This window comes from Canis lupus, chromosome 38 (assembly GCF_048164855.1).
Source record: "Canis lupus baileyi chromosome 38, mCanLup2.hap1, whole genome shotgun sequence".
Lineage (NCBI taxonomy): Eukaryota > Metazoa > Chordata > Mammalia > Carnivora > Canidae > Canis > Canis lupus.
The window spans coordinates 1812603-1834761 of record NC_132875.1 but is presented as its reverse complement, the minus strand read 5'-3'; the positions used below and the strand labels follow the sequence as shown (position 1 = coordinate 1834761).

Sequence of the window (22159 nt, the reverse complement as noted above, 5' to 3'; positions counted from 1 at the left end):
CTTACGAGGTGGAAGATAGGCCGAGCCCCCTGGCGTTGATGGGGAGGGAAGGAGACACGGGGCCTGGAGCCCCCAACGTTCCTGCCAAGGGTTATGTAGGACGGAAGGAGAAAGCTTCCACTGTCCCCCCCCTCGCCTGCCCCCCCCCCCCGCCGGCCTAGATTCTTCTCTTGCCTGACTGGTCAGTGCCACCGTCCAGGCTGAGGCCACGCTGTCCAGGGTAGCGGTGAGGCCCTGGCAGGGGCAGGGAGGCCACAGGGACGGACCTGCAGGAAGAGAGTGGACTCCCGGCATCTGGTGCCCGGGCAGGGTGGTTGTGGGGGCAGCTCCTGGAACCTGAGCCTTGCCGGCCGACCCCCTCACCCCCGCTCTCCCACCTGCTCAGTTCGGTGCTTTTCTTCCTTCATCCAGTTTCACATCCACAAGTGGCCACGGCCCCTCTCCGGCCCCTCCCCCACCAGAACCTTGAAAGGGCAAAGAGAAAGGGATTGTGGGAAGAAGTGTCCTGTGGGTGTCAGGCGGCGGGGGGCTGGATTTGGGGTGGTGGGGAGAGAGGAGCCGCTGGCTCTGGAATGCGAGGAGAAGTGGGAACGGACCGGTGTGGCCCGGAGCTGGGGCTCGGAGCAGGCCGGAGCACGTCTGGCCCCTCGGGACGTTGTTCCAGGGGCAGAAGGCCCGGGCGGAGGGCTGGGCAGCCGCCAGCGGGACTTGGGTTAGGCTTCAGGAGGCACATCCCAGAAAAGGAGAGATTGGGAGAGAGCAGGAGACCACCTTCTGGAACAAAAACCCAGCCCCCGAGCCCCCAGGCCCATCGCAACAGCCTCTGTGGGGAGCCGGGATGCTGGATGGGCCCGGGAAGACAGGGCAGCGACAGGGCAGTTCGCCGGCAGCCCCTTGAGCGCGCTGTCCCCGGGCTGCCCCTGCTCGGGCGCCGCCTGGGAGGCCGCGGGGCGCTGAAGGGCATGGCCTCGGAGCCAGACTTGCTGGGTCCCGGGCGGTGCTACCACTCACCTCCCCCTCCCTGGGTTCCTCATCCTTCCAGGGGCCCCATAGCCATTGGGGAATAAGAGTCAGAATGGGTAAAGGACTTGGAACAGTGCTTAGCACCTAAAAAGCGTGCTTGCCGTGTGCTGCCTCCACCCTCTGGCCCGGCCGCGAGGGCTCCCCCCGCCAGCCCGGCCCGGCCCCTGGTTCTTCTGTGGTCGGGTCGAGGGTCGAGGTCAGGTCTGGTCCCTGTCCCTCCGCCTTTCCGGAGGAGTGACCAAGCAGCCCTCCCCCCATGGCTGGGCCATCGTGCGGCCTGCGTGTCGGCTCCGTGGCTCCTTTCCCTGCCCCACGCAGACATCCTTGCCGTCAGCCTAGGTCCGAGGAGTGAGAAGTGAACTGTCGAGCTTCCCTAAAACCACCTGCTTGCCCGTTGGGAGCAACTTCTCCCAGCCCGGCACCGGCTTCTCTGCCCCCACCCCACCCTCGCCCAGCCCAGGGACCTGCCTGTCCCTCTGGGCTCTCGTTCCCCTCCTCTTGGGCTCACCTCCTCCTCTTCCCCCACCCCCTGCTCCTTCCCCATCCGTCTGGGTGCCCCGGGTGCCCCCACAGCCTCCCTAACGGCCTCCCTGACTCCAGCCTCTCTCTCCTTGGCTCCCTCCCTTCACCGTGGAATCGCCCCTGGAGTTGTCACCACCAGGCACCCGTTTTGTCTGGTCCCTTTTCCAACCCAGACACCCCTGTGGGTTTTCAGATGGACACTCCCCTTCATGGTCTCCAAGACACTTTACTGAAGTCTTGCTCTATCCAGACCTTGTTCTGGGGGGGGCAGGATGTGTCCATGGTGGTCCCCAAGCCACCCCTCTTCTCTCTGGACCCTCTCGGGGACCCCTCCCGTCCCATCTCCCCGAACAGCCCCTGCCTCGTTTCCCGACCGCCCCGTCCTCTGGTGCCCTGCTCCTCAGCATTCGGCTTCCCCTTTGTCACTCGTGTCTGCTACTTTGCCCCGATGCCCAACGCGATGGTGATGTCGGGAGAGAACGTCCTGCGTCCTTCGTTGCACGGGGGCTGCCCTGGGATGGGGCCATGCGGGCTCCCGCAGCCCTGCAGCTTTCGGACCCCCTGAGGTGAAGGCATCTCTTCCCTCCCTGGACCCCTCAGCTCCTGGGAACAGAGTGGCCTCTGAGCCGCTGCAGCCTGGGCAGGAAGCCCCTCTGGATGCTGATTCTGGGGGGAGGACCTGACGTGTCTGGGAGTGGGGTGCATGAGTGTAAGACCTCCTATTCGTCTCTCCAGGGAAGTTCAGAATAAGCCCCTCTCCTGCTGACGGCCCCGTCCTGGAGACGGCTTCACCCTGAGAGTCCGAGCAGCAGACCCCAGAACCCCCAGTCTCCAGTCCGTTAAGCACGGTCGGCCCAAACACAAAACCTCATGCAGGGGTGCGCTGAGCCTTCCTCTTCTCCCTCCTGGATGTGCTGATGCTGGGCTTATTGGTGGGCGCCCGGGGTGGGGACGGGGCGAAGGTCAGGGGTGAAGGTCAGAGGCGCCAGTGTAGCCCACTGGGGCGCACACCTGGTGCGGGGGCTTGCGGGTTGGCAGACCTGTGGGGGCACCTCCCGGGGTCGGGGTACATTCTCCCTGGGGCTGACTCCACAGGCCACCGGGCTGCTAGACCTGCCTGGTGACACTCTGATGAACAGGACGAGGGCAAGTGGCCAGCGGGGCGAGCTGGTCCGACGGCCCCCAGGGCAGCGCTTCGCCAGCCTCTTCATGTGGGGACCCCAGCACACGCCCAGAAATCACTGCGGGCTGCGGGGAGCTTTTGTTTCTTTGAGTTGGATTTATTGCTACGTTAGAAATGAAAACCGAGGAGGCTGAAAATAATCTCTTGGTTCGTTGGAAAGCAACCCCAAACCCCCTCGCATGTCAACATGAACAATACGTTGTCAATGAAAAATAGCTGTGTTTTTAAAAACGAAGAAACGACGCCTTTGGTGAGAAGGGTGGCGGCGTCTCACGTTTTCACAAGTCTTTTGGACGTGCGTCCGAGCGGCAGACAGACGATGCCTCAGGTCTGCGTCTGTGTCCCACCTGCTGCCATATCCTGTGTCACGCAGCCTCTAACTCCACTGAACGCTCACGAGACAATGAGCGCCAGCGAAGCAAATCCCGTTTAGCGTTGTTAGGAAGACAGTTCTGACCCCAGCGAGCCTCTGAGAGGGTCTCAGGAACCCCCAGGGTCCCTGGACCACACTTTGAGAAGCGCTAGTCCAGAGGAACTTCAGACAATAGTTTCAAAAGACCCGCAGCCAAGCAGGTGTCCTGACTGATCTCCTTCAGCTGCCCGGGCTCCTTTGAGCATTCTCACTGGGGGGATCCTATGGGGTGGGGGGATCAGTAGGAGGTGGGGGGATCCTACGAGGCAGGGGGGATCCTACGAGGTGGGGGGGATCAGTAGGAGGTGGGGGGATCCTACGGGGCAGGGGATCAGTGGGAGGTGGGGGGATCCTACGGGGTGAGGGAATCAGTATAGGGAGGATCAGTATGGGGGATCAGTATGGGGTGGGGGATCAGTATGGGGGGATCAGTACAGGGTAGGAGGGATCAGTAGGAGGTGGGGGGATCACTATGGAATGGGAGATCACTATGGGGTGGGGGTTCAGTATGGGGATCAGTACGGGGTGGTTTAACACATGGGGCCCGCTCACTAGCTATGTGATCTTGGGCAAATCATCCACATCTCTGTTTTCTCATCTATAAAATGGGGCTTTTAGAAAGTGCCTATTTTTTTAGAGTTGTTGGAGATTACTTGACGTGATTCTAGTGTGGTGCTGCACCATGCGCATGAGCCCTTCATCCCAGAGCCTTGCCCCTGAATTCCCTGGGCCATGTAGGCGGGAAGCGGCCCAGGTGATCCTCCCAGGGGGGGCTTCCTGGGCCAGGAAGGAAAGGGACTTGGCCAAGGTCCTGGGAAGGTTAACAGGATTGCTGGCCCTGAACCTAGGAGTTCTAACTCCTAGCCCTATGTCCCCCGCCCCTCGGCCTCCCCAGACTCCTTGGGGAGCAGGGGTGGGGTGGGGTGCAGAACCAGTGTCCTGACCGGAGAAGGAAGCAGGCCTTCCCTCCCCCCCAGCAATGGCAAGCCAGCGCCCCGGCCCTGGGGTACAGCAGGAAGCCTCTAGGGCAGACCTGGAGGGCCTCTGGCCATCAGCGCAGCTGAAAAGTGGAGAAAGTGACCCAGCCCCAAGATCTCCTCTGTCCTGCCTCGTGGCGGGCAGTTCTATAAAGTGGCCTCAGCCCGTTCTCCTGGGGGTTTCTGGCCCCGACCAGAGGAAGTCTTGATTGGGCAACACTGCCTCTCACGTGGCGCGGGAGCCCTGCTCGTCCTGTCCTGGCCGCTGCCCCTTCCCTTTCCGGGCTCCTCAGCCCCTGCACTGCCCCCAACCCCCCAGCAGAGGTGCCCTGGGGCAGTGGCCCAGTACCTGGGCCCAGAGACCCCTGCGGGCACAGATGGTGTGGTGGGTGGAGGAGGGCGCCGGGGTGCCCTGGGTGGGAGGAGAGGAGCCTCTTCCCCAGCGTTGGAGGGGGAGGTCGGGGCAGGCACACGACCCGCATCTTGCATGGGGGGGCGGAGAGCTAGTCCTGGCCACACTCCCCTGAGGCAGGCTGCAGGCACCCCCTTGCTCGACGCCCCGAGCCCCGAGCACACTCCAGGTCTGCGCCCCGTGGCCGTGCACGGCTCTGCTCTCCTCTGCTGCCCACACGAGTCCCGGGGGTGGAGGTAAACCTGAGGCACGAGGTGGGTGGGCTCAGACTGTCCACCTGCTTCGTTCCAGGCCCGGCCTGGCCCCGCAGCCCCTCCGCCTCCATCGCCACCAGTCCCTGTGGCTTTTTCCACTTGCCAGGGCCCGTGTGGCAGGTGGCTGGTTTGGGGGCCCCTGGCTAGGCTCCCTCGGGGAGCCCCTATGGGCTAACCTCTCTCAGGTCTGGGCGCTGCCCCACCCCCTGCCTCCACAGGCAGGCCAGCAGCCCCCAGCTCCCTCCTCTGGGCTGTGGGACAGGGAGAGGGCTGAGGGGCAGGCTCTGCATACTAATGGGCTGCCCATTGTCAAAGCCCCTTTGTGCCGCAGAGCTCCATTGAGGCGGCTCTGGGGCGGGCACAATGGGGGCTCTGTCCCTGAGTTCCCCCAAACAGTCACCTGCTTTCAAAGCCTCCCCCCACCCCCACCCCCACCCGCCCCGTGTCCGTGTCCGGAGGGCCAAGAGAGCGCGGGGGAGTGGGCCCAGGGCCAGGGGGGATGGGCAGGAGGCGACCCCCCACTGCCCTGTCCCGGCCAGGCCAGGGAGATGGGCGCTGGTGGGGAGAGGTCCCGGCTCACGGACGGGGTGGGGGTGCAGTCTGTGGACGGAGCTGGAATGCGGGTTCTGTGAGGCCAGCGAAGGGGAAGGGGCGCGCCCAGCACCCACTCCTGGGTTCCACATGCCGGGCCTGGGCCGCGGCTCCCGCCCCTGCTCCTCCTCCGCGGGCTCATATATGCAGGGACACACAGGCACACACTCATCTATGCAGCCCCACACACAGGGCCCGACGCACGCTGGAGCGGATGCGCCCAGACCCAGCAGGCCCAGCCGGGGCCCGCCGTGGTCCTCGGGCCACCCACGTGCATATGCACCTGCACGCCTGCCCGCACCCCACCCCACCCCGTCGCCGGTGCACCCCTCCGCCAGCCGCCGCCCCCCTTGCCCTCGCTGCCCCCTGCTGCTCCAACACAGGTTATAACAAGTTTGCACTTGTTGTGACCTCGAGAATGTGAATGTAGCCCTGGGGCGGGTAATGTCCCGCTGCCCCAGACCGAGCCGCTTATTCGTTAACCACGGACACGGCCTCCTCCTCCTCTGCTGGTCACTTGAGCACGGCTCCGTAGCCCACCCCACCCCACCCCACCTCGGGGGTCTCAGTGCCCGGGACCCCGCCCCACGGCTGAGCCGAGCACACTGGAGGGGGGCAGGGGGGCTGCAGAACCCTCGAACCCAGCCTGCCCAGCTCAGGCAGCCAGGGCCCTGTGGGACCGTCCCTTGCATCTGCCCAGTGCACCCGCGTCACAGCCTGAGAGGCAGCGGGGGCAGTTCTCGTTGCTCTGGTTCTCAGGCCGGCTCTGAGGGGTGACACGGTGGGTTCGGGTGGCCAGGCGGCGACCAAGAGGAGGCCTGTTGCCTCTAGGTGGAGGGTTTCTCCTGGGGTGGCTGGGGCTTACTCTCCGTCTCTTGGCTTCACTCGGGAGACTCGCGCCCCCGAAGGTGCCCACCTCCCCTGGGAAGGAGCTGCGGGAGTGGTAGGGCAGGGAGCGGGGTGGACAACGGCGACAGGGTCTCGATTCTAGGGACCTCGAATCCTTAGAGAGGATTCTGGATCTAGAAAGAACCTCCGAAAGTCACCTTGACCTCCCCTGACTGCTGGCGGCGTGAGCCTGCCTCCTTCCATTTCCCACTGGCCCGCCGGCCCCACTCCTGCCACCGATTCTGCGTGGCTGGAGAGAGAAACCCAGCACCCCCGGCCAGGCTCCAGAGCTCTCTGTTGACCCCGAGTCCTCGGAGACGCCTGCTCTGGCCTTCCCGCCCACAGCCCGCGTCTGTGTGGGGTCTGCGGGGACGCCTGGGCCTGCCCTGCTCATCTGGGCCTGGGCATCTTTTGGAAGCAGGCGGTCTAAACAGGGAAGAGACAGAGGGCCCACCAGGACCCCAAGACCTGGGGTGGGGCGCGGGGTCGGGGGGCAACTCCCTCAGGTGGGGGGCGGTGCTGACCCTGGTTCGCTCGCCCGCGAGTGTCGTCGTCGGACGTTCACTTCCGTGATGTTTCCCTTCTGTCAGAATGGCACAGGGCCCTCCACCCCTCACCCCCCCAGGGCTCCCCCCTCTGGCCCCACATTCTGGTCTTCCTTGCTCAGGGCACCCCCTTTCTCTCTGGTGTGTCCTTCTGCCGCTGGAGGTCCCCTCACACGTCCCCTGTTGGAGAGAGAAGCCCCCCGGCTGCACCCAGGCCCTTGGCCACTGCGACGGGGAGGCAGGGGCGGCAGCCGCCTCCGCACCTCGTTCTAGATCCATCTAGAATCTCGACATGTCTAATGTGTCTTCATGCCCCCCACCTCCTCCACCGCCCCATGCTGGTCTTCAAATGGGGGCGGTGGTTAGGAGTAAGCGGGACAGTGGGGGTGGATAGGGAGGCTCCCTCCTGGTGATGGGGGCCCCTCAGACTTCCCCGCGTGAGGGTCGGGGTGGTTCTCTGTAGGCGGAACCAGGAGCCCCGAGGAGGCAAGGGGATCGAGGGCTCAGTTCCCTAAACATGCATCGTAAGGACAGGGTACCTTGGGTCTCTGGCTCCACCGGGGGTAACGATGAGGACGGACTGCTTGGACAGCAGTACGTACATTTAGATGCAACAGGAAGCACTTCCTGGGGGGAAGGTATTGCTAGGCCAAGGGGAGGGGTCAGGGAGTGGAACGATCCTGATGAGACAGAGGGGTCCACCTTTGGTGTCTCAGTGAGCAGAGGCTGGGGGGCCTGGGAGGAAGTTCCCGTGACACCCTGAGCCCCCCGGGGGCCGTGGGATCCCCAGCTGTACTCGCTGGCGTGGTTCTGGGCCAGCCGCTGCGAGGCCAAGGGGCTCTGGAGACCTCAGGGTGGGGCCGTGCCCTGGGCTGTGGCCGTGCGTGGCCAGGGGACAAGCTCCGGGGGTCACGTCCAAGGTTGGCCCTATACCGGCTGGCCCTTCACGACCCCAGGTCAGCATAGGATCTTGGGGGAAGAAGTCAGGATTCGTGTTCTGACTCTGATCGAAAATCACATGTGCTACCGACCAGCTGCATGGTCAGAGGGAAGTGACTCCCAGGCCTTGCTTCCTCTTGGGGGAGCCGGGGAAGCCCCTGCGATGACCCGAGGGCCTCCCAGCACGTGCGTCCTGTGGCCCTCGGGTAAGAGGTGGTCACCTGCCCGGGGCTCCTCCTGAGCGGTCGGCTCACCTGCTGCGTCTGGGCTGCACACATGCAGTGCAGGCGGCGACACTGCCCACCTCCGTCCCGGAGCACGGGCGACCCTGCTGCGGGCGGGGCCCGGCTCGTGGCACGGTGGGGCAACCCACACGGGGCGGGGGGCACGTCTGCAGAGGCCTCCCGGGGAAAGTGGCCTCTCAGCGGAGGCCTAGGAGGAGGCTGGGGGGAGGGGGACAGGGCTTCCCGAGGCGGCCCCCTTGTCTGCCGGGAGCTGTGGGCGAAGGAAGCACGGCCCATCCAAGGACTGAGAGGAGCTGGGTGGGCTGCGCAGGGGACGCCGGGAGGGCCGAGGGAGGACAGCAGGTGCTGGTGCTGGGGAGGCCGGCAGACCCGGGTGACCCCAGACTCTGTCCCAGCTGCGATCGGGGCTTCGAGGTGGGTCAGCCGCTTCCCCTGCCCGCGCCCTCCTGTCCCGGCTTCTCCGGCCTCCCAAGCTTAGCCTCTTGTCCTCCGTCACTCAAGGAGCACCAGGCCCCAGGGTGGTCTGGGGGGTCTAGGCAGGAGCCCAGGGCCAGAGCTGACTAACCCTGAACCGTGGGAGAGGGGTCGACCTCCCATGGCGGACCCCGGATTCCTGGCATGAAGGCCCCCCACTGTGGGCCTCAGTTTCCCCATCTGGCCCCTCGCTAGAGAGTATCTGGGGAGCGTGATGGAGGAGGGCTGAGGGAAGCTACGGAAAAGGCAGCTCTTCACCCAGAGCAAAGGCTGATGGGGAGACCCTGTCAGTGGCCCCGACGGTTCCAAAGTGAAAACTTGGATGGAAGCTGGGAGAAAGGGTCTCCCAGGGATGAAGCAAGTCACGCACAGGGAAGGGACCTGGGGGCGGGGGAGCTGTCTTAAGAAATACGTAGCCAGGCTGCCGCAGAGGACACAAATAAACAAGATACAGGTCCCAAATCAGTTCAGAAAATGGTCTCTTGTTTGGGAGGGTGGGCAGGGTCCTTCCAGAGGGAGGGGGCAGCTTCAGCGACCCCTGGAGGGGGCCCAGGCATGGGGGCGTTCTCCTCTGCCCCCCCCCGCCCCCTGCCCTCTGGGAGCCTGCACCCCCTCAAGGCCCAGCCCTTCCCCCCACCGCAGCCAGTGCAACTTCTGAGACCACAGATAAGGAAGTGGGGGGGCCCTGGGCTGGGATCTCATCGGCCCCATCCTCCTTCAGGGAGGGAGCCCCACGGGTCCCTGGGACCCTAAGGAACAGGTCCCACCTGTTTGGCCCCACTGGCAGATCTGGTGACCGCTCAGTGGCTCACTGGCCTCCCCACCCAAACCCTTGTCTCCTGGAGCCTGGCCATCCTGGCTTTGAGAAGCCCGCCAGCTGCCTGGAGGCCCCCCCCACCCCGGCTGGGGGCAAGCTGGAGGGCAGAGGGCTGAAGGGAGTCCCTGGGGAGCCTGGTCTTGGGCATCCCTCGGCAGGTTGAAGGGGTTTGGGAGGAACCTCCTCTTGGGAATGAGGAGCAGGTGGGATGAAGGAGAGGGGATTGGAAGCCTCCTCCAACTCTGGGGCCATAGTCCGTGGTACCTCACAAGTCCCTTACCCTGGAGGGGAGGTGGGGGGCGGAGGCTGGTTGAGTGGCATCGAGCCCTGGGGCATCGGAGAGGCAGGGCGAGGGAAGGGCCGCGGCCCCCCCCCCCCCCCCGCCCTGCTTTCTCGAATTCAGGAGATACTTTCCTTCATCTGCAAAGTAGGATAATAGTAAAATCTTATGAGGGCATGAGGGCTTTACAGACTCCACACGCTCCATCCCGCGTAGTCCGGACCGTGCAATGGGAGGGTTTCCTGCCTCCTTAGGGAGGAGATGGAGCCCTGGGGAAATGAAAAGAAGGACAGAGCTCCAGCGAGGCAGGGACCCCGAGGGGACACTAGTGGGGAGGTTGGGGATAGGGCCCTCGGCTGTGGCCCAACATGTGGATAACACGTAGGCCTCATCTGTCAGGCTAACGACAGGAAACGGTGCTCTGTGTCACCATGTGCGGGACGAGGGACATGGGCGGCAGGGGCGATGGCTGGGACAGCCTGAGGCAGAGAGTGGGGGCGGGGGCAGCCTGAAGGTAACTAGGGCGCCCCGCTAGCAGGAGCAGGAGCAGCAGGTGCTGAGCCCCTTGCAGCCGCTCGCAGGCGGAAGAAGCGCAGGAGCCCTTGGGGGCGCAGTCGTGGGTCGCAGGCGACCTAACCTGGCCGCTGCCAGATGGGGTACTTAGGGACAAGGGCCACAAGAAGGGGCCGCGACCCCCAGGGTAGAATCAGGCGGGAAGGGCCTTGAAGGCTCCGTCAGGAAGCTCCCGGGGCCCTGGGACCCACTGGAGGGTTCCGGGGAGCATTGGGATACAGGCCGGGCCAGCTGAGGGGTGCAGGGCACGGGGCGGGGGGCAGGTCACTGCAGTGCTCCCTGGGGGACCCACCGAGAACCTGCGGCTGGACTTAAGGCTGCTTGATTGGGACTGAGAGACGCCCCCAAAGGCAGGACTGGTGGGGCCTGGCGCCCACTCAGACACGGGGCTGGAGGGAGGCCGGGGGTGACTCTGTGAAGGGGGCAGGTGAGGGGAGCAGGCGGAGCTGATGCTGGGCGCTGCAGAGGGCAGAGGTGAGGAGAGAGGGTGGCGGGGTGAGAGCCAGAGCCAGACGGGCGGGAGGATCCCTGAGCACCCTCCTGGGGCAGGGGCGCCTGGGGGTGCAGGGAGGGGGAGGACAGGCAGGAGGGGAGCGACCCGCAGCCCACGGCCCCCCACCCCACACCCCTCCACAGGCCCGGCCTCCACCCTCTTTGCGGTGAAAGGAGTGGAAACCAGAGACTTCAGCTGCTTTGCCCCAAATCTCAGAGCCTAGAAGGGGCCACTCAGGAGCCGGGCAAGGGCTCCCAAACCAGGGGTCCCCGGGGGAGCGGGGAGGCCGGGACGCCCTTGCTGTGAGAGGGAAGCTGGGCTGTGCCTGCGTGGTGCTCCCTGCAGGGTGAAGGGCTGTGGCTCGGGGTGTCACCCATGTGGCTCGTGCTCTCAGGGTGGCTGATACTTCATTGCTAATAAATATTATTATTATTAAAGATTTTACTTATTTATTTATTCATGAGAGACACAGAGAGAGAGAGAGAGAGAGAGGCAGAGACACAGGCAGAGGGAGAAGCAGGCTCCATGCAGGGAGCCCGACGGGGGGGCTCCATCCCAGGACCCCAGGATCAGGCCCTGGGCTGCAGGCGGCGCTAAACTGCTGCGCCGCCCTGGCTGCCCGCCAGTAAATATTAGATGGGACCATTTGATGTTGCTGACATGAGACCTGTTGGGTTGTTTTCGGATTGGCAGTTTTTTTTTCTTTTGTAGAGCGTGGGGGCGGGGGGGGGGGGCTGCGGCGCAGAGGGAGCATCTCAGGCTGACGCCCCACTGAGCTCGGGCCCAAGCAGGTCAATCTCGGGACCTCAGGGTCATGACCTGAGCCGAGACCCAGAGTCGGACACCCCGTTAAAAGGAGAGGGCTGGTGGGGGGGGTTGTCGGGAAGGGTAGGGGTGGAGACGCCGGCCAGTGCTGGGGCGTCCTGCCCCCTGGTGGCGGGAGCAGAGGGCTCGCCCGGAGCCCCCCTTGTCCGTCCTACCCTTGCCCCCTGGGCGGTCCTGCAGCACCTGCCTGTCTGCAAGAATGCTTGGAGCTTCTCGCCTGGATGATGCCCTCAAGCGGAAGGGGGCCCCTGGGGATGGATCCCATGTGGCGGCCCCAGGAGCCCGGCAGGTGAGGCAGGTGAGGGCCGGCTGCCACAGGGAGAAGAGGTGAGCGGACACCTCGGTCCCTCCGACAGTTGCCCTGTCTCCAGGCCCCCGCCGGACCCAGGCCTTCTCCGCGTCCTGGCAGCCTCCGCAGCACCCCCTGGCTGCTGATGACCCTAGATAGCAGCGGCGGTGTCTGACCCCGCACTGATGGGGGTCTGGCTCCCCCGTTGAGGTGAGGAGGGTGGACTGACATTGGGGACAGCGGTTCTTCTGAGGCGAGGACCTGGATGGGGCCGGCGCTGGGGCTGTGGGGGCACCGGGGCCTCCTGTGTCCTCCCGAGCCAGGTGCCTCGCACGGAGTGAGCAGGGGCAGCCCTGCGGCCCCAGACGCGGGGTGGGTGCAGACAGCGGCCCGGTGCCCAGCCGGGGAGGGACTGTGCTCCGAGTGGGGTGGCGGGTGGGGCGGGGGCGTCCAGAGTCCGTGCCCAGGTGCTGCATGTGCCAGGAAGTCATCCTCGCTCCAGCTGGAGAGGGGGGGTCCTTGCGATCGCCCCCCCCACCCCGGGGCGGTTCTCTGCAGGATTGTGGGGACAGGAGACCCTGCCTGGGGGTCGGGGCAGAGCAAGGGGCCGCGCTCCCGATCAGCCCACACCCACAGGCAGGGGTGGTGCCTGCACAGCCGAGAACATCGGCCGTGGCCCCCTCTCTGTGTCCCTCCCTCTCTTGACCGGAAAACACACAGAGGGGTCAGAAGGGCCAGACAGGGGTCACAGGCTCCCAGGAAATGCTTTGAAGGCTTTTATCCTTTCTTTTGATCAGACTATGAGAACTTTCCAAACGTTGACACAAGGGAAGAAAAGCCTATTCTTCCCTGGGCCAGGGCCTTGGTGTCAGGCCGAGGCCAGAGGATGGGAGGGAAGGGAAGGAGCTGAGGGGTGGCAGACGGAGGGAGGCTCAGTGACTCAGCTGGAAAAGCAGGCCCCGGAACCACACACGCTGCCCTCCTTTCCCCACCTCGAGATTTGTGTGCATCTGGCTCTGTTTCTATTTGTTTATTTTCTTGGAGGCAGATTAATGAATCGAGGCATCTCGTCTGAAAAGAACCCCGAACCCAATTCCGTTCCTCTTCCAGCCTCGAGGGCTTACATAACCCGGTGCGCTTTTCTTGCTGGCCTCCCTCTCAGACCCACCCCCTCCTCCTCCCCCCTCTCCCCTTTAAGGACACCCCGAAGCCCACACATGCTTCTCTTCAGGCCCCCAAAGCAGCCGATCTCCTTGGAAGCTTCCGGGGTCCCGATTCAGGTTGGAGTTGGTGCCCAAAGAAGAGATAATATGTTTGGGGACGGGAGGCTGAGTGGCCATTTCCTCTTCCCCAAGGGAGGGGGAGGGCTCTGGCTGGACACGGGGTCTCGAAGTGGCAAGGAACCTTGATAATCTCCAAAGATAGGGCACCCCAACCCCCCCAGCAGTGGTCCTGGGAGGCTGAGGGGGGGAAGGCCCCCGAGAAGATACGGGGATGAGCCGTTCTCCGTCACACGTCGGACATCCCAGAACTCTGTTTAGCTTTTTGGATTAGGTAAATTTTTCATTCGACTCTATTATGCCGTTTGTTTCATTGGAAAACAAGATTTTTCCCTCAAAGTCTCTGAGTGACACTGTCATCGCAGGAAGGATACATTACATCAAGCTGGGTGGCTCCGGGTCCCTCCCGGCACACTAGTTTGAGAAGCAGAACGGATGCGACCGCCAGACGGGCTGAGACGTTGCCCAGGGCACCGCTGGTCGTGGCGGGTGGAGGCTGCACCTGTGTCCCGCTTCCCCGTCCAGCCCACTTCCCACCAGGTAACGCTTCCCTTAGGCCCTGGCGGGGTCTTAGGCATCCTTGAGGCCGACCCCCTCTCGCCGCCTCCAGGATGCGGTGCTCCGACGGCCCGGCCTGGGTTCTGGGGCCGAGAGTGCTCCAAGGCCCTCCGTGTGCGCCGGGGCTTCCCCGACACAGGACACGGCGCTGGGGTGGGACGCGGGGGCCAGCTGGTACCGCAACTGCCTGTTTCTGCCCATCTACTCGCTTGCGCTCGCCCCATGGTGGTTGGTTCAGAGACACCTTCGAGCCTCAACGGACTGCACTGGTTCACAGCCAGAGTGGGGCCCCCGCCTGTCCCGGGGGCACTGCCTCCCCTTTCTGATCCCATCTCCAAACCCCTAAATCAAGAGGCTCTTTTCTGGAGGAAGGAAAGGGGAGAACAGGAGTCTGGAGGAGGACTCACGATGCCTCCACCGAGGCAGACCCCCTGGGCCTGGGGTGTAGACGGAGGACCAGAGGGCAGAGTGTGATGGGGAGGTCAAAGGTTAGAGCTGTGATCAGCGGGATAGCGCCCGGCCTGCACATCACCGTCTTCACAAGGCAGGACGCAGGAGGCTGAAGGACAAGCCGCTCAGACGCGTGGGGCGACACAGGCCAGGAGGAGTGACAAGGATGGAGCGGGGGAGGGGGGTACACGTTAGTGTCGGGCGGCACCAAGTACGAGGGGACAGTGGGGACGTGCCACGCAAACCAAAAGGGACCAGAGGTTAGAGCACTCTCTCCCACGCAGAGCATCGCTGCCAATCACGGGATGCCCCCTGGGTGTCTGGGCTGGTGACAGGTCCCTGTCTGGCCCCTGCTAACCCCCAGCGGGTAGAGGTGTCACCTTCTCCGGGGATTGAGTGTGGGATTTGCTCAGGAAGGCAAAGTCACTGTCTTGTCAGCCTGACGCTGTAGGAGAAAGGACTTTGGAATCCAGCCAAGGTACTGATCTGGGCTCCGCTGCCTGGACGTTGTCACCGGGGCTCCCCCCCTCCCCCACCCCGGGGTTCCTCAGCGACTGTGACGACTGTGACCGCAGAAACTGTTACACACTCCTCCCAACGGCAGGATGGGATGGGATGCGAAGTGCTGCCCGGAAGGTGGGCATTCATTCGCCAAATGAAAGTCGCCCCCTCTTTCTGCTCCCATTTCCCCGAACCAAACGTTAGGAAGAGGAAATACTCCACAGCCAAAGAAGAGAAGCCACCTGGGGGGGGGGGGGGGACGCCTGGGTGGCCAGTGGGCGAGTGTCTGCCTTGGGCGCAGTGCGTGGCCCGGGGTCCTGGATCCAGCCTCTGCCCCTCTCTCTGTGTCTCTCATGAATAAATAAATAAAAACTTAAAAAAAAAAAATGAAGTCACCTGGCGGCACAGTGAAGGCCTGGCACCTGGCGGGAGGCTAGGGCCCCAGCTGGGGAGCCAGGGCTCAGCCCCTCATCCCTGTCATCCCCCTCATCCCCATAGGAGCCCAGGGCGCTCACCTGCCCACCCGCCCTGCTGGCTGCCCCTCATCTGGCCGCTCAACCTTTAAGCACAGGGAGCGGGCCCCAAGGCAGAGGTGCTGGGGGCCGGGGACGGGGGGCATCACTGTGTTCCCAGTTGGTCCTATTAAGAGTCTTTCTTGTGCTCCCAACCCTGCAGCCAAAACTGGCTCCTCCTCCCTGGCTGGCTCTGGAGTTTTTCAGGATTGTGACTTCTGCGCACACGGCTCCCTCCCCTTCCCCGGGTACCCCCCCTTCCCCGGGTGTCCCCCCTCAACCGTCTGGATCTTGCCTACCCTTCAGGCCAGTGCCAAGGCCTCCTCACTCTGCAAAGCCTTTCTTGGGCAAGAGAGGCCGGTATGGAGGACTCCACCCCCGGTGTTAGTCGCTGACTTTGCTTCCTGCTCTAAATGGAGGATAACAACAGTTCAGGGGTTGCTCCCTTGAGCCAGACGTTGCCTTTCCCTCTGCAAGTTCCCTGGTACCTCCCAGGTGCCGCGTCTGGGGCTCTCACCACTTCCTGCCTGGGCTATGGTTGCCTCCCCTGTTGGCTCGGAAGGTCCCCAAGGCCAGAATCAACATCCAATTCATCTCCCTAACTCCAGGGTCGGGTTTAGGACCTGGCACCCCGTAGAGGCTAGGGAAAGCGTCCGTCGAACAGACAGGATCCTGAGGCGAACAGACAGGATCCCGAGGCGAACAGACAGGATCCTGTCGAACAGACAGGATCCCGAGGCTGGAAGCGCAAAGGTCTTCCCGCCGTGACAAGGGCTCCGCAGACCAGAGGGCTCCGCTGGTTTGCAGGTGTTAGTGTTGAGGACTAGTTTGGGGGGTTTCTGTGTGTTTGGGAAGAAGAGAAGATGTGAAAAGTTGAGAGAAGATCCAAGCAAAGAGGAAGGACAAGAGGGCCTCAGCGGAGAGGCTCTGGACCAGGGCGACGTCCTGTGCGACCTGTGCGTGGGGACAATGGTGCCCACCCTTCAGGAGCCTGCAGTCCACTCCCGACACGCTTCTGGAGCACCTACTATGTGTCCTATGTTGTGCTGAGCACACATCAGGGCCACGGAAGTGGGTTATGCCTGAATCCTTAGTTCAGTTAGCCTGCTTGGAGTAGAAGAGAGGTCGGGTGTCGGGTCCACCCCGTAGACCACGCAGGTGGCGATACGCGGGCGTGCATCTGGAGACTCAGACGAGGGAGGGGTTACCAGAGGCTCCGTGGGAGAGGGGTCGTTTGAACAGGTTTATCCTGGGTACGTAGGGACAGGGACAGAGGGGAGGCCAGGGAGGGAGAGGGCGCGAACGCATGGGCCTGTGCGGCGGGGAGCGGCTGGGAGAGGGGTGGGAGGTAAGGCTGGAAGGGGGTTTGGAAGCAGATGCCGGGAGGCCACTCCTGCCTGGCGGAGTCTGGTCTGTCCTTGACCCATGAGGCGGAGACTTTTGAGCTGGGAGAGGCACTGGGAGGCTTATGGGGTGGGGGGCTTGGGGGACAACCTGGCCTTGAGGCTCGCTGCACACGCACACGCCACACGCCGACTCAGTCATGCAATAAGGATTCTCCTCCGAATACCCCGTGGGCACTGAAGCCGGATTAAGCACTGCAGGGGCTTGAGGGGGCAAAGGTCGAGCAGGAGGTGAGCGAGATGATGGAGGAGGAGCAGGAGGAGCAGATTCCCCGCCATCAGGCCATCGGATGAATGCTGCCCGGAGGAAGGGGAGCCCGAGTGTGGCCCCCGGAGCAGGATGGCGCCTTGACCATTTAGGGAGCCTGAGGGGCAGCAGGGAGGAGGGTTTGTTCACGTTCGGGAGTGAAGGCAGGGAGCGCCGGACCAAAGCTGCTTTCAGGCAAAGGGGAAAACGGACCAAGCTCTTTGCTCAGGGTCGCTTCCCGCCGCTCCGAGCTGTCGGGTTTTGGGAGAAGGTGCTCGGCTCTTCCCGGTGCATCCGCCATGGCCCCTGTGTGGGGAGGGCGGGTGGGGGGAGAAGCATCCTTTCCCCCCACTTACCTTGGCCTGATGTGCCCCCGCGCCCGTGGCCATTTATGAGCTCATCGTCTGTCTCCATCTTTCCGCCAATTCAGAGGAGCTTGGACGGATGCCTCAGGGACTTGCGCTCTCCTGCCCTTTGAGGGCAGCATCTGTAGGGCCGCAGCAGCAGTGGGGCCAGGGCTGGGGCTAAGCCTGGGTCCCTCCCACTGTACCTTGGCTCCACCTGGAGGTCTCTGCGAGCTCAGCACCCAGCTCCCGTGCGCTCATCCGAGGCTGCAGCCCTCCCTCTCTTGGGCCTCCAGGTGGGCCTCCGGTCAGTCTTTAGTAGCAAACTGTCCCCGGTGCTGGGGAAACAGGTGAAAGGCCCCGTCCGGGCGTCAGTGAAGAAGCCACAGATGACCCACAAGGGCGACCACGTGGTTGCAAAGCACTCTGATGTGCTGAAACAGGAGCGTGTTCAAGGCCAGGCTTCACAAGCCCGTGCTGGGGTGAGGCCCGGGAGACGGACACCGACTATTTCTTTGATGCCTTTGATGGTCATGAGGGGCCAACAGACACTTGAGTCCAGTTCTGAGAGCTAAGCCGGAGGTCAGAGGCGGGGAGGCTTGGAGCAGGTCAGTGTGAACGCGGGTCCAAAGGTGGAAAGGATGAAACCGCAGGCTCTCTGCAGAGCTGGAGCCCAGGGTATGTGCAGAGACGCGGCAGGAACCAAGCCAGCCGGTAGGCAGAGACCAAACCCGAAAGGCCTTGAAGGCTGTGCTCAGAGGCCTGCAGCGTTTCCTACAGGCAGTCGAGAGCCATGGATCAGTTTTAGTTGCGAGAATCAGCAGAGCGGTGCGCTGGCCCAGAGCGGAGCGTACTCAGGAAAGGCCCGTGGCCCACCCGTCCCGGGGAAGGGGAGGCCGGCGGGAGGCCGGCATGGGGTGCGCTGAGGCCGCGGGCAGACACCACCGTGGGTGTGACTGGCCTTTGTTTTAGAGGAATAACCACAAGCACAGTTCCTGGAGCGGGAAGCCCGGGGTCTCCATGTCTGTGTCTTCACCCCTCGGGGGCTGGTTTTGTGTTCAGAGTTCTGGAGACCTTGGCCCCCGGGGTCCGACTAGGACTGTTCTGGGGGAGCAGCACCCTCTAGAGGAGGGAGCGAGCGTGGGTGAGCCAGGTGGGGCAGCGGGAGACCCCATGGGGCTCAGGGCTGGGCCTGGTCCCTTCCTCGGAGCCCCGCCAGCTGGCAGCACGGTGGCGCGGCTTGTTTATCTGCTTCTGACTCGGGCCACCTCGGAGAACAAAGCTGCCTGGCTGTGGGAGGTGGCACGACAGCTGGGAGCAGCTGGAGGAGGCAGACGGAAAGGCTGGCGGCAGAGGGCACACGGCTGGAGGCGGCAATCACAACAAAGCGTTGGAGCCAGGAGCCAAAATCTGCAGCGCCCGGATCTGTAGGCCTGACGCTGGGCTCTGGAAGCTTTAGGCTCTGCCTCCTGCGGCGCAGCTGGGACCCTGCACGCGGGGCACCCCGGATGCACGTCCTGAGCCCATGACACCCATGGGGATGAGCCTGGGTACGCGGAAGTTGCTATGATTGAAAAGTTCTGGGGGCATCTGGCTGGCTCGGTCAGGGGAGCGTGCCGTTCTCGATCTCAGGGTTGTGAATTTGGGCCCCACATTGGGTGTGGAGCCTACTTTAAAAAAGTAAAAAGAAAAAAAAAAGGTTCTGGACCAGGGACTGGAAGACCCAGGTTCTGGTCTCATCTCTACCACTGACTTGTTTGGGATAAATCTCTGAGCCTGTTTCTTTTTTCTTTTCTTTTTTTTTTTTTTTTTTAAGGTTTTATTTTATTCATTCATGACACACACACACACACACACACAGAGGCAGAGACGCAGGCAGAGGGAGAAGCAGGCTCCCTGCAGGGAGCCCGATGTGGGACTCGGTCCCAGGACCCCGGGGTCGTGCCCTGAGCTGAAGGCAGATGCTCAACCGCTGAGCCACCCAGGTGTCCCACTGAGCCTGTTTCTCATGATGACTTTTGTATTTAGTTCATGGTACGAGGGTCAAATTACGTATTTTATGAGCTGCAGCATGATATATAATCGTAGACTTTCATTTTGGGAATGAGAAGCTTTCCCCTGGGCCCTGAGAGCCTCCCTTCCTGAAGATACAAAGCTAAGACTTTGATGACGGGTCTGGGAACGTCACCGTAGGAGGTGCGGGGAGAGAAGGTGTGCAGGCAGGCGGCAGGCAGGCATCCTGATCTGCCGTGAGTGCAGGTGAAAGCTAGCAGACCGTCCCTGCCTCTGTCCAGGCCTTGATTCCCTCCGTAGACCCTGCCCAGTGCTGTCCACCCTGCCCTTGAACGCCTCCAGGGACAGAGCACTGTCTACCTTTGGAGAAGCTCTTTCCGCGTATGGAAGTCCGGACTGTTACCTGGATCTCTGTCGTAGCAGTCCGGAATCTTTGCTCCTGTGCTGCGAACTCATTGGTCCTGGTGGCTCCTCTTAGATGGCAAAGGACAAGGCCAAAGCCTCATTCACGTGACAGCAACTTCAAACCAAATACCTGCACACAGCCTCTCGTACCCCTAGGTGGTCTCTTCTCCCCACTAACTTCCCCGCCTCCCTCAGCCACTCCTTACACGCTCTGGTTCTGAATCCTCTCATAGCCTGACTGTCCTCGGAGACTCAAAACGGCAGGTACAGGGTGAGCAGAGTCAACGACTTCCTTATTCTACATACTTGAAGAGTAGCTTAGACAGCATCGCTGGGACGCCCCGTCGGTGAAGCATCTGCCTTCAGTTCAGGTCATGATCCGCGGTCCTGTGACTGAGCCCCACGTCGGGCTCCCTGCTCAGGGGGAGCTGCTTCTCCCTCTGCCTTTGCCACTCGCCCTGCTAGTGCTCTCAGATAAATAAAATCTCTAAAAAAAAAAAAAAAAAAAAAAAAAATAGCATTGCTTGTTTTAACCAAAATGCATCCCATCTTTCCAATCCGGAATGGCTCAGGTGATTCTTGGACTCCAGTATGTACACCTACCTGATACCTTTTTTTGTTAGATTTGGCTCCTCCTGGATCCTGATTCTGTCCAGATCTTGCATTTGCGATCCATCCCTGCTTTGTGCCATCCCTGTAATCCATGTGCTGTATAGTTTTGAATAGGATTACTGTCATGAATGTTGAATGGGGTGAGGCCGAAGATAAAGCTCTGTGGGACGTCACGAGAAAACAGATCCCAGGCCGTCATGATCCCCTCAGGAGCACCACTCGTTTTTGTGTGGGTTAGTCCCCAGCATCGGAGCGGCATTCTGCTCATTTTTCGTGGTCTTATCCTCAAGGACAGAAGGAGAGATCTTGTCAAAAATCTTGCATAGACACACTTTATCTGTTGCCTTGCTGTGACTGCCCGTCTAGTAACCTTGTCTTAGAGGGAAGTTAGGCCACTTGGTGTGACTTGTTCTTGGTCACCCCAGGCTGGGTCCTGCTGATAACTGCCCTCCCTCCGACATTCCCAAGTGATCACAATCCTTTTTTTTTTTTTTTTATTCATTTGAGAGAGAGAGAAACAGAGAGGGACAGAGGGGGGAGGGAGAGAGAGAAGCTCAAGTAGACTCCCGGCTGAACGTGGACCCAGACACGAGGGGGCTCGATCTCACGACCCTGAGATGATGACCTGAGCTGAAATCAACAGTCAGACGCTCAACCGACTGAGCCACCCAGGCGCCCCAAGTACTCAGCCTTAATGCTCTGTTCTAGAATCTTGCCCTGGGTCACTATCTTACCCAGTGTGTAAAGCGTATCTTGTTTCTCTTTTTGAAAATTAAAAAAAAAAAAAAAAAAGAAAAAAAGAAAATTACGTTCACTCGTCCACAACTTTCCAGCACTTCCTCTGTCTGCTCACAGTTCTTCAGAATCTCTTAGAGGTCGCACGACTTTTCCAGTTTGAGGATCAAATGAGAAGGCACGCTAATCTGTAAACTTGAAAATGGTATAGAGATGCAGGCGCTGCGCGTGGTTTTTTCAATATTACTACTACTACTGAGTATCGAATGGGGCTTTACTTGGGCTCTAAATAATAATTCTTCAGAATTATGGAGCTTCCCCTTTGCTCCAAGGTAGCTGAGGGTACTGGGAAGTGGCCGAGGGGTCTCACCCGGACAGAGGTTCCACATGGGCAGAGGCTGGCAAAACAGGTGCCTGGTTGCCTCTAACATCTTGGGTTTCCCGTCCAGTGGTGGTCGCCAGTTCAGTGTCTGCGTGGGTGGGTGTTTGGACGGGCCCAGATAGTTTCGTTTTCGGGGTGTCAGGTCTTGGGGAAGATGAGGTAAGGGACCAGGGTGAAGGACTGATAAAGTGCAGTGGTTCAGATTTTTTGGAACGGATACTGTGATGAGCCTCTTAGCTCTCCAGAGGCCAGACTCCCCCGAGATCGCCCTCCTCCCTCCCAGGTCTGGCCACCAGACCCAGAGTCCAAGGGCTCCAGTGATTGAAATCCTTTCTCTGCTGGAAAAGTACAAGTTACTCCTTGGGCAGGGGTGCCGGCACCTTGGAGGAGCAGGTGAGCGGTCTCCTGTTTCAGAGCCTCGGCCCACTTTCTTCGATCAGGACAGACAGCAATCCCGAATTCGAGCTCTTGCAGACGGGGGTGCTGACTACTATACATGAGCCCTCCTACTTCACTCGGTCAAGGCGGCTCGGCCGCGGTGAGCTGCTGTCTCCCCCAGTCCTCGGGGAAACAGTCCTGCACCGCCAGGAGGCCCGGATGGGACGTTCTCCTTCACCGTGGCTCAGCTGCTTGCGTGGGTCCTGTCTGCACTCCTCCCACCCACGTGCGCCCCCGGGATCCGGCCTGAATCCCCCCACATGATGCAGATGGGTGACGACGGTGATGGTGATGGTAAAGGAGTAATAGTAATCATAATAACGCATAGTGAAATGGTCTGGTTGCTCAGAGAACACCTTGAAGGCAGAAGGGTGGGCAGTTTCTGCTACTTCCTTGGCCAGATGAGCATCTTGGCGTCCCTGGCGAGTACTGACTTGGGGCTGGGGGGCAGGTGGGGGTATCAAGGGCCCGGGGGTTTTGAGGCGGGCTGGCCTGGGACAGCTTCAGCGGGATAGTCTTTCTTGCTCTGCCATTCAC

General features: G+C 61.9%; 1 protein-coding gene across 3 annotated transcripts in view; it reads left to right on the top strand.

Annotated features, from left to right (window-relative positions):
* The window catches only part of KCNJ10 (potassium inwardly rectifying channel subfamily J member 10), a 28937-nt gene that overhangs the window by 2402 nt on the left and 4376 nt on the right, over window positions 1-22159 (top strand). The window contains exons 1-2 of one of the 3 annotated variants that reach the window (XM_072814865.1): window positions 13046-13296; window positions 13388-13562. The exons of 1 other annotated variant lie outside the window; for it this stretch is intronic. In XM_072814865.1, the coding sequence (XP_072670966.1) occupies window positions 13458-13562 (105 nt within the window). In that variant the 5' untranslated portion in view covers window positions 13046-13296; window positions 13388-13457. Of the gene's footprint in view, window positions 1-13045; window positions 13297-13387; window positions 13563-22159 lie in introns of those variants that run through there. One more of the 3 variants, XM_072814864.1, reaches the window with a different exon arrangement.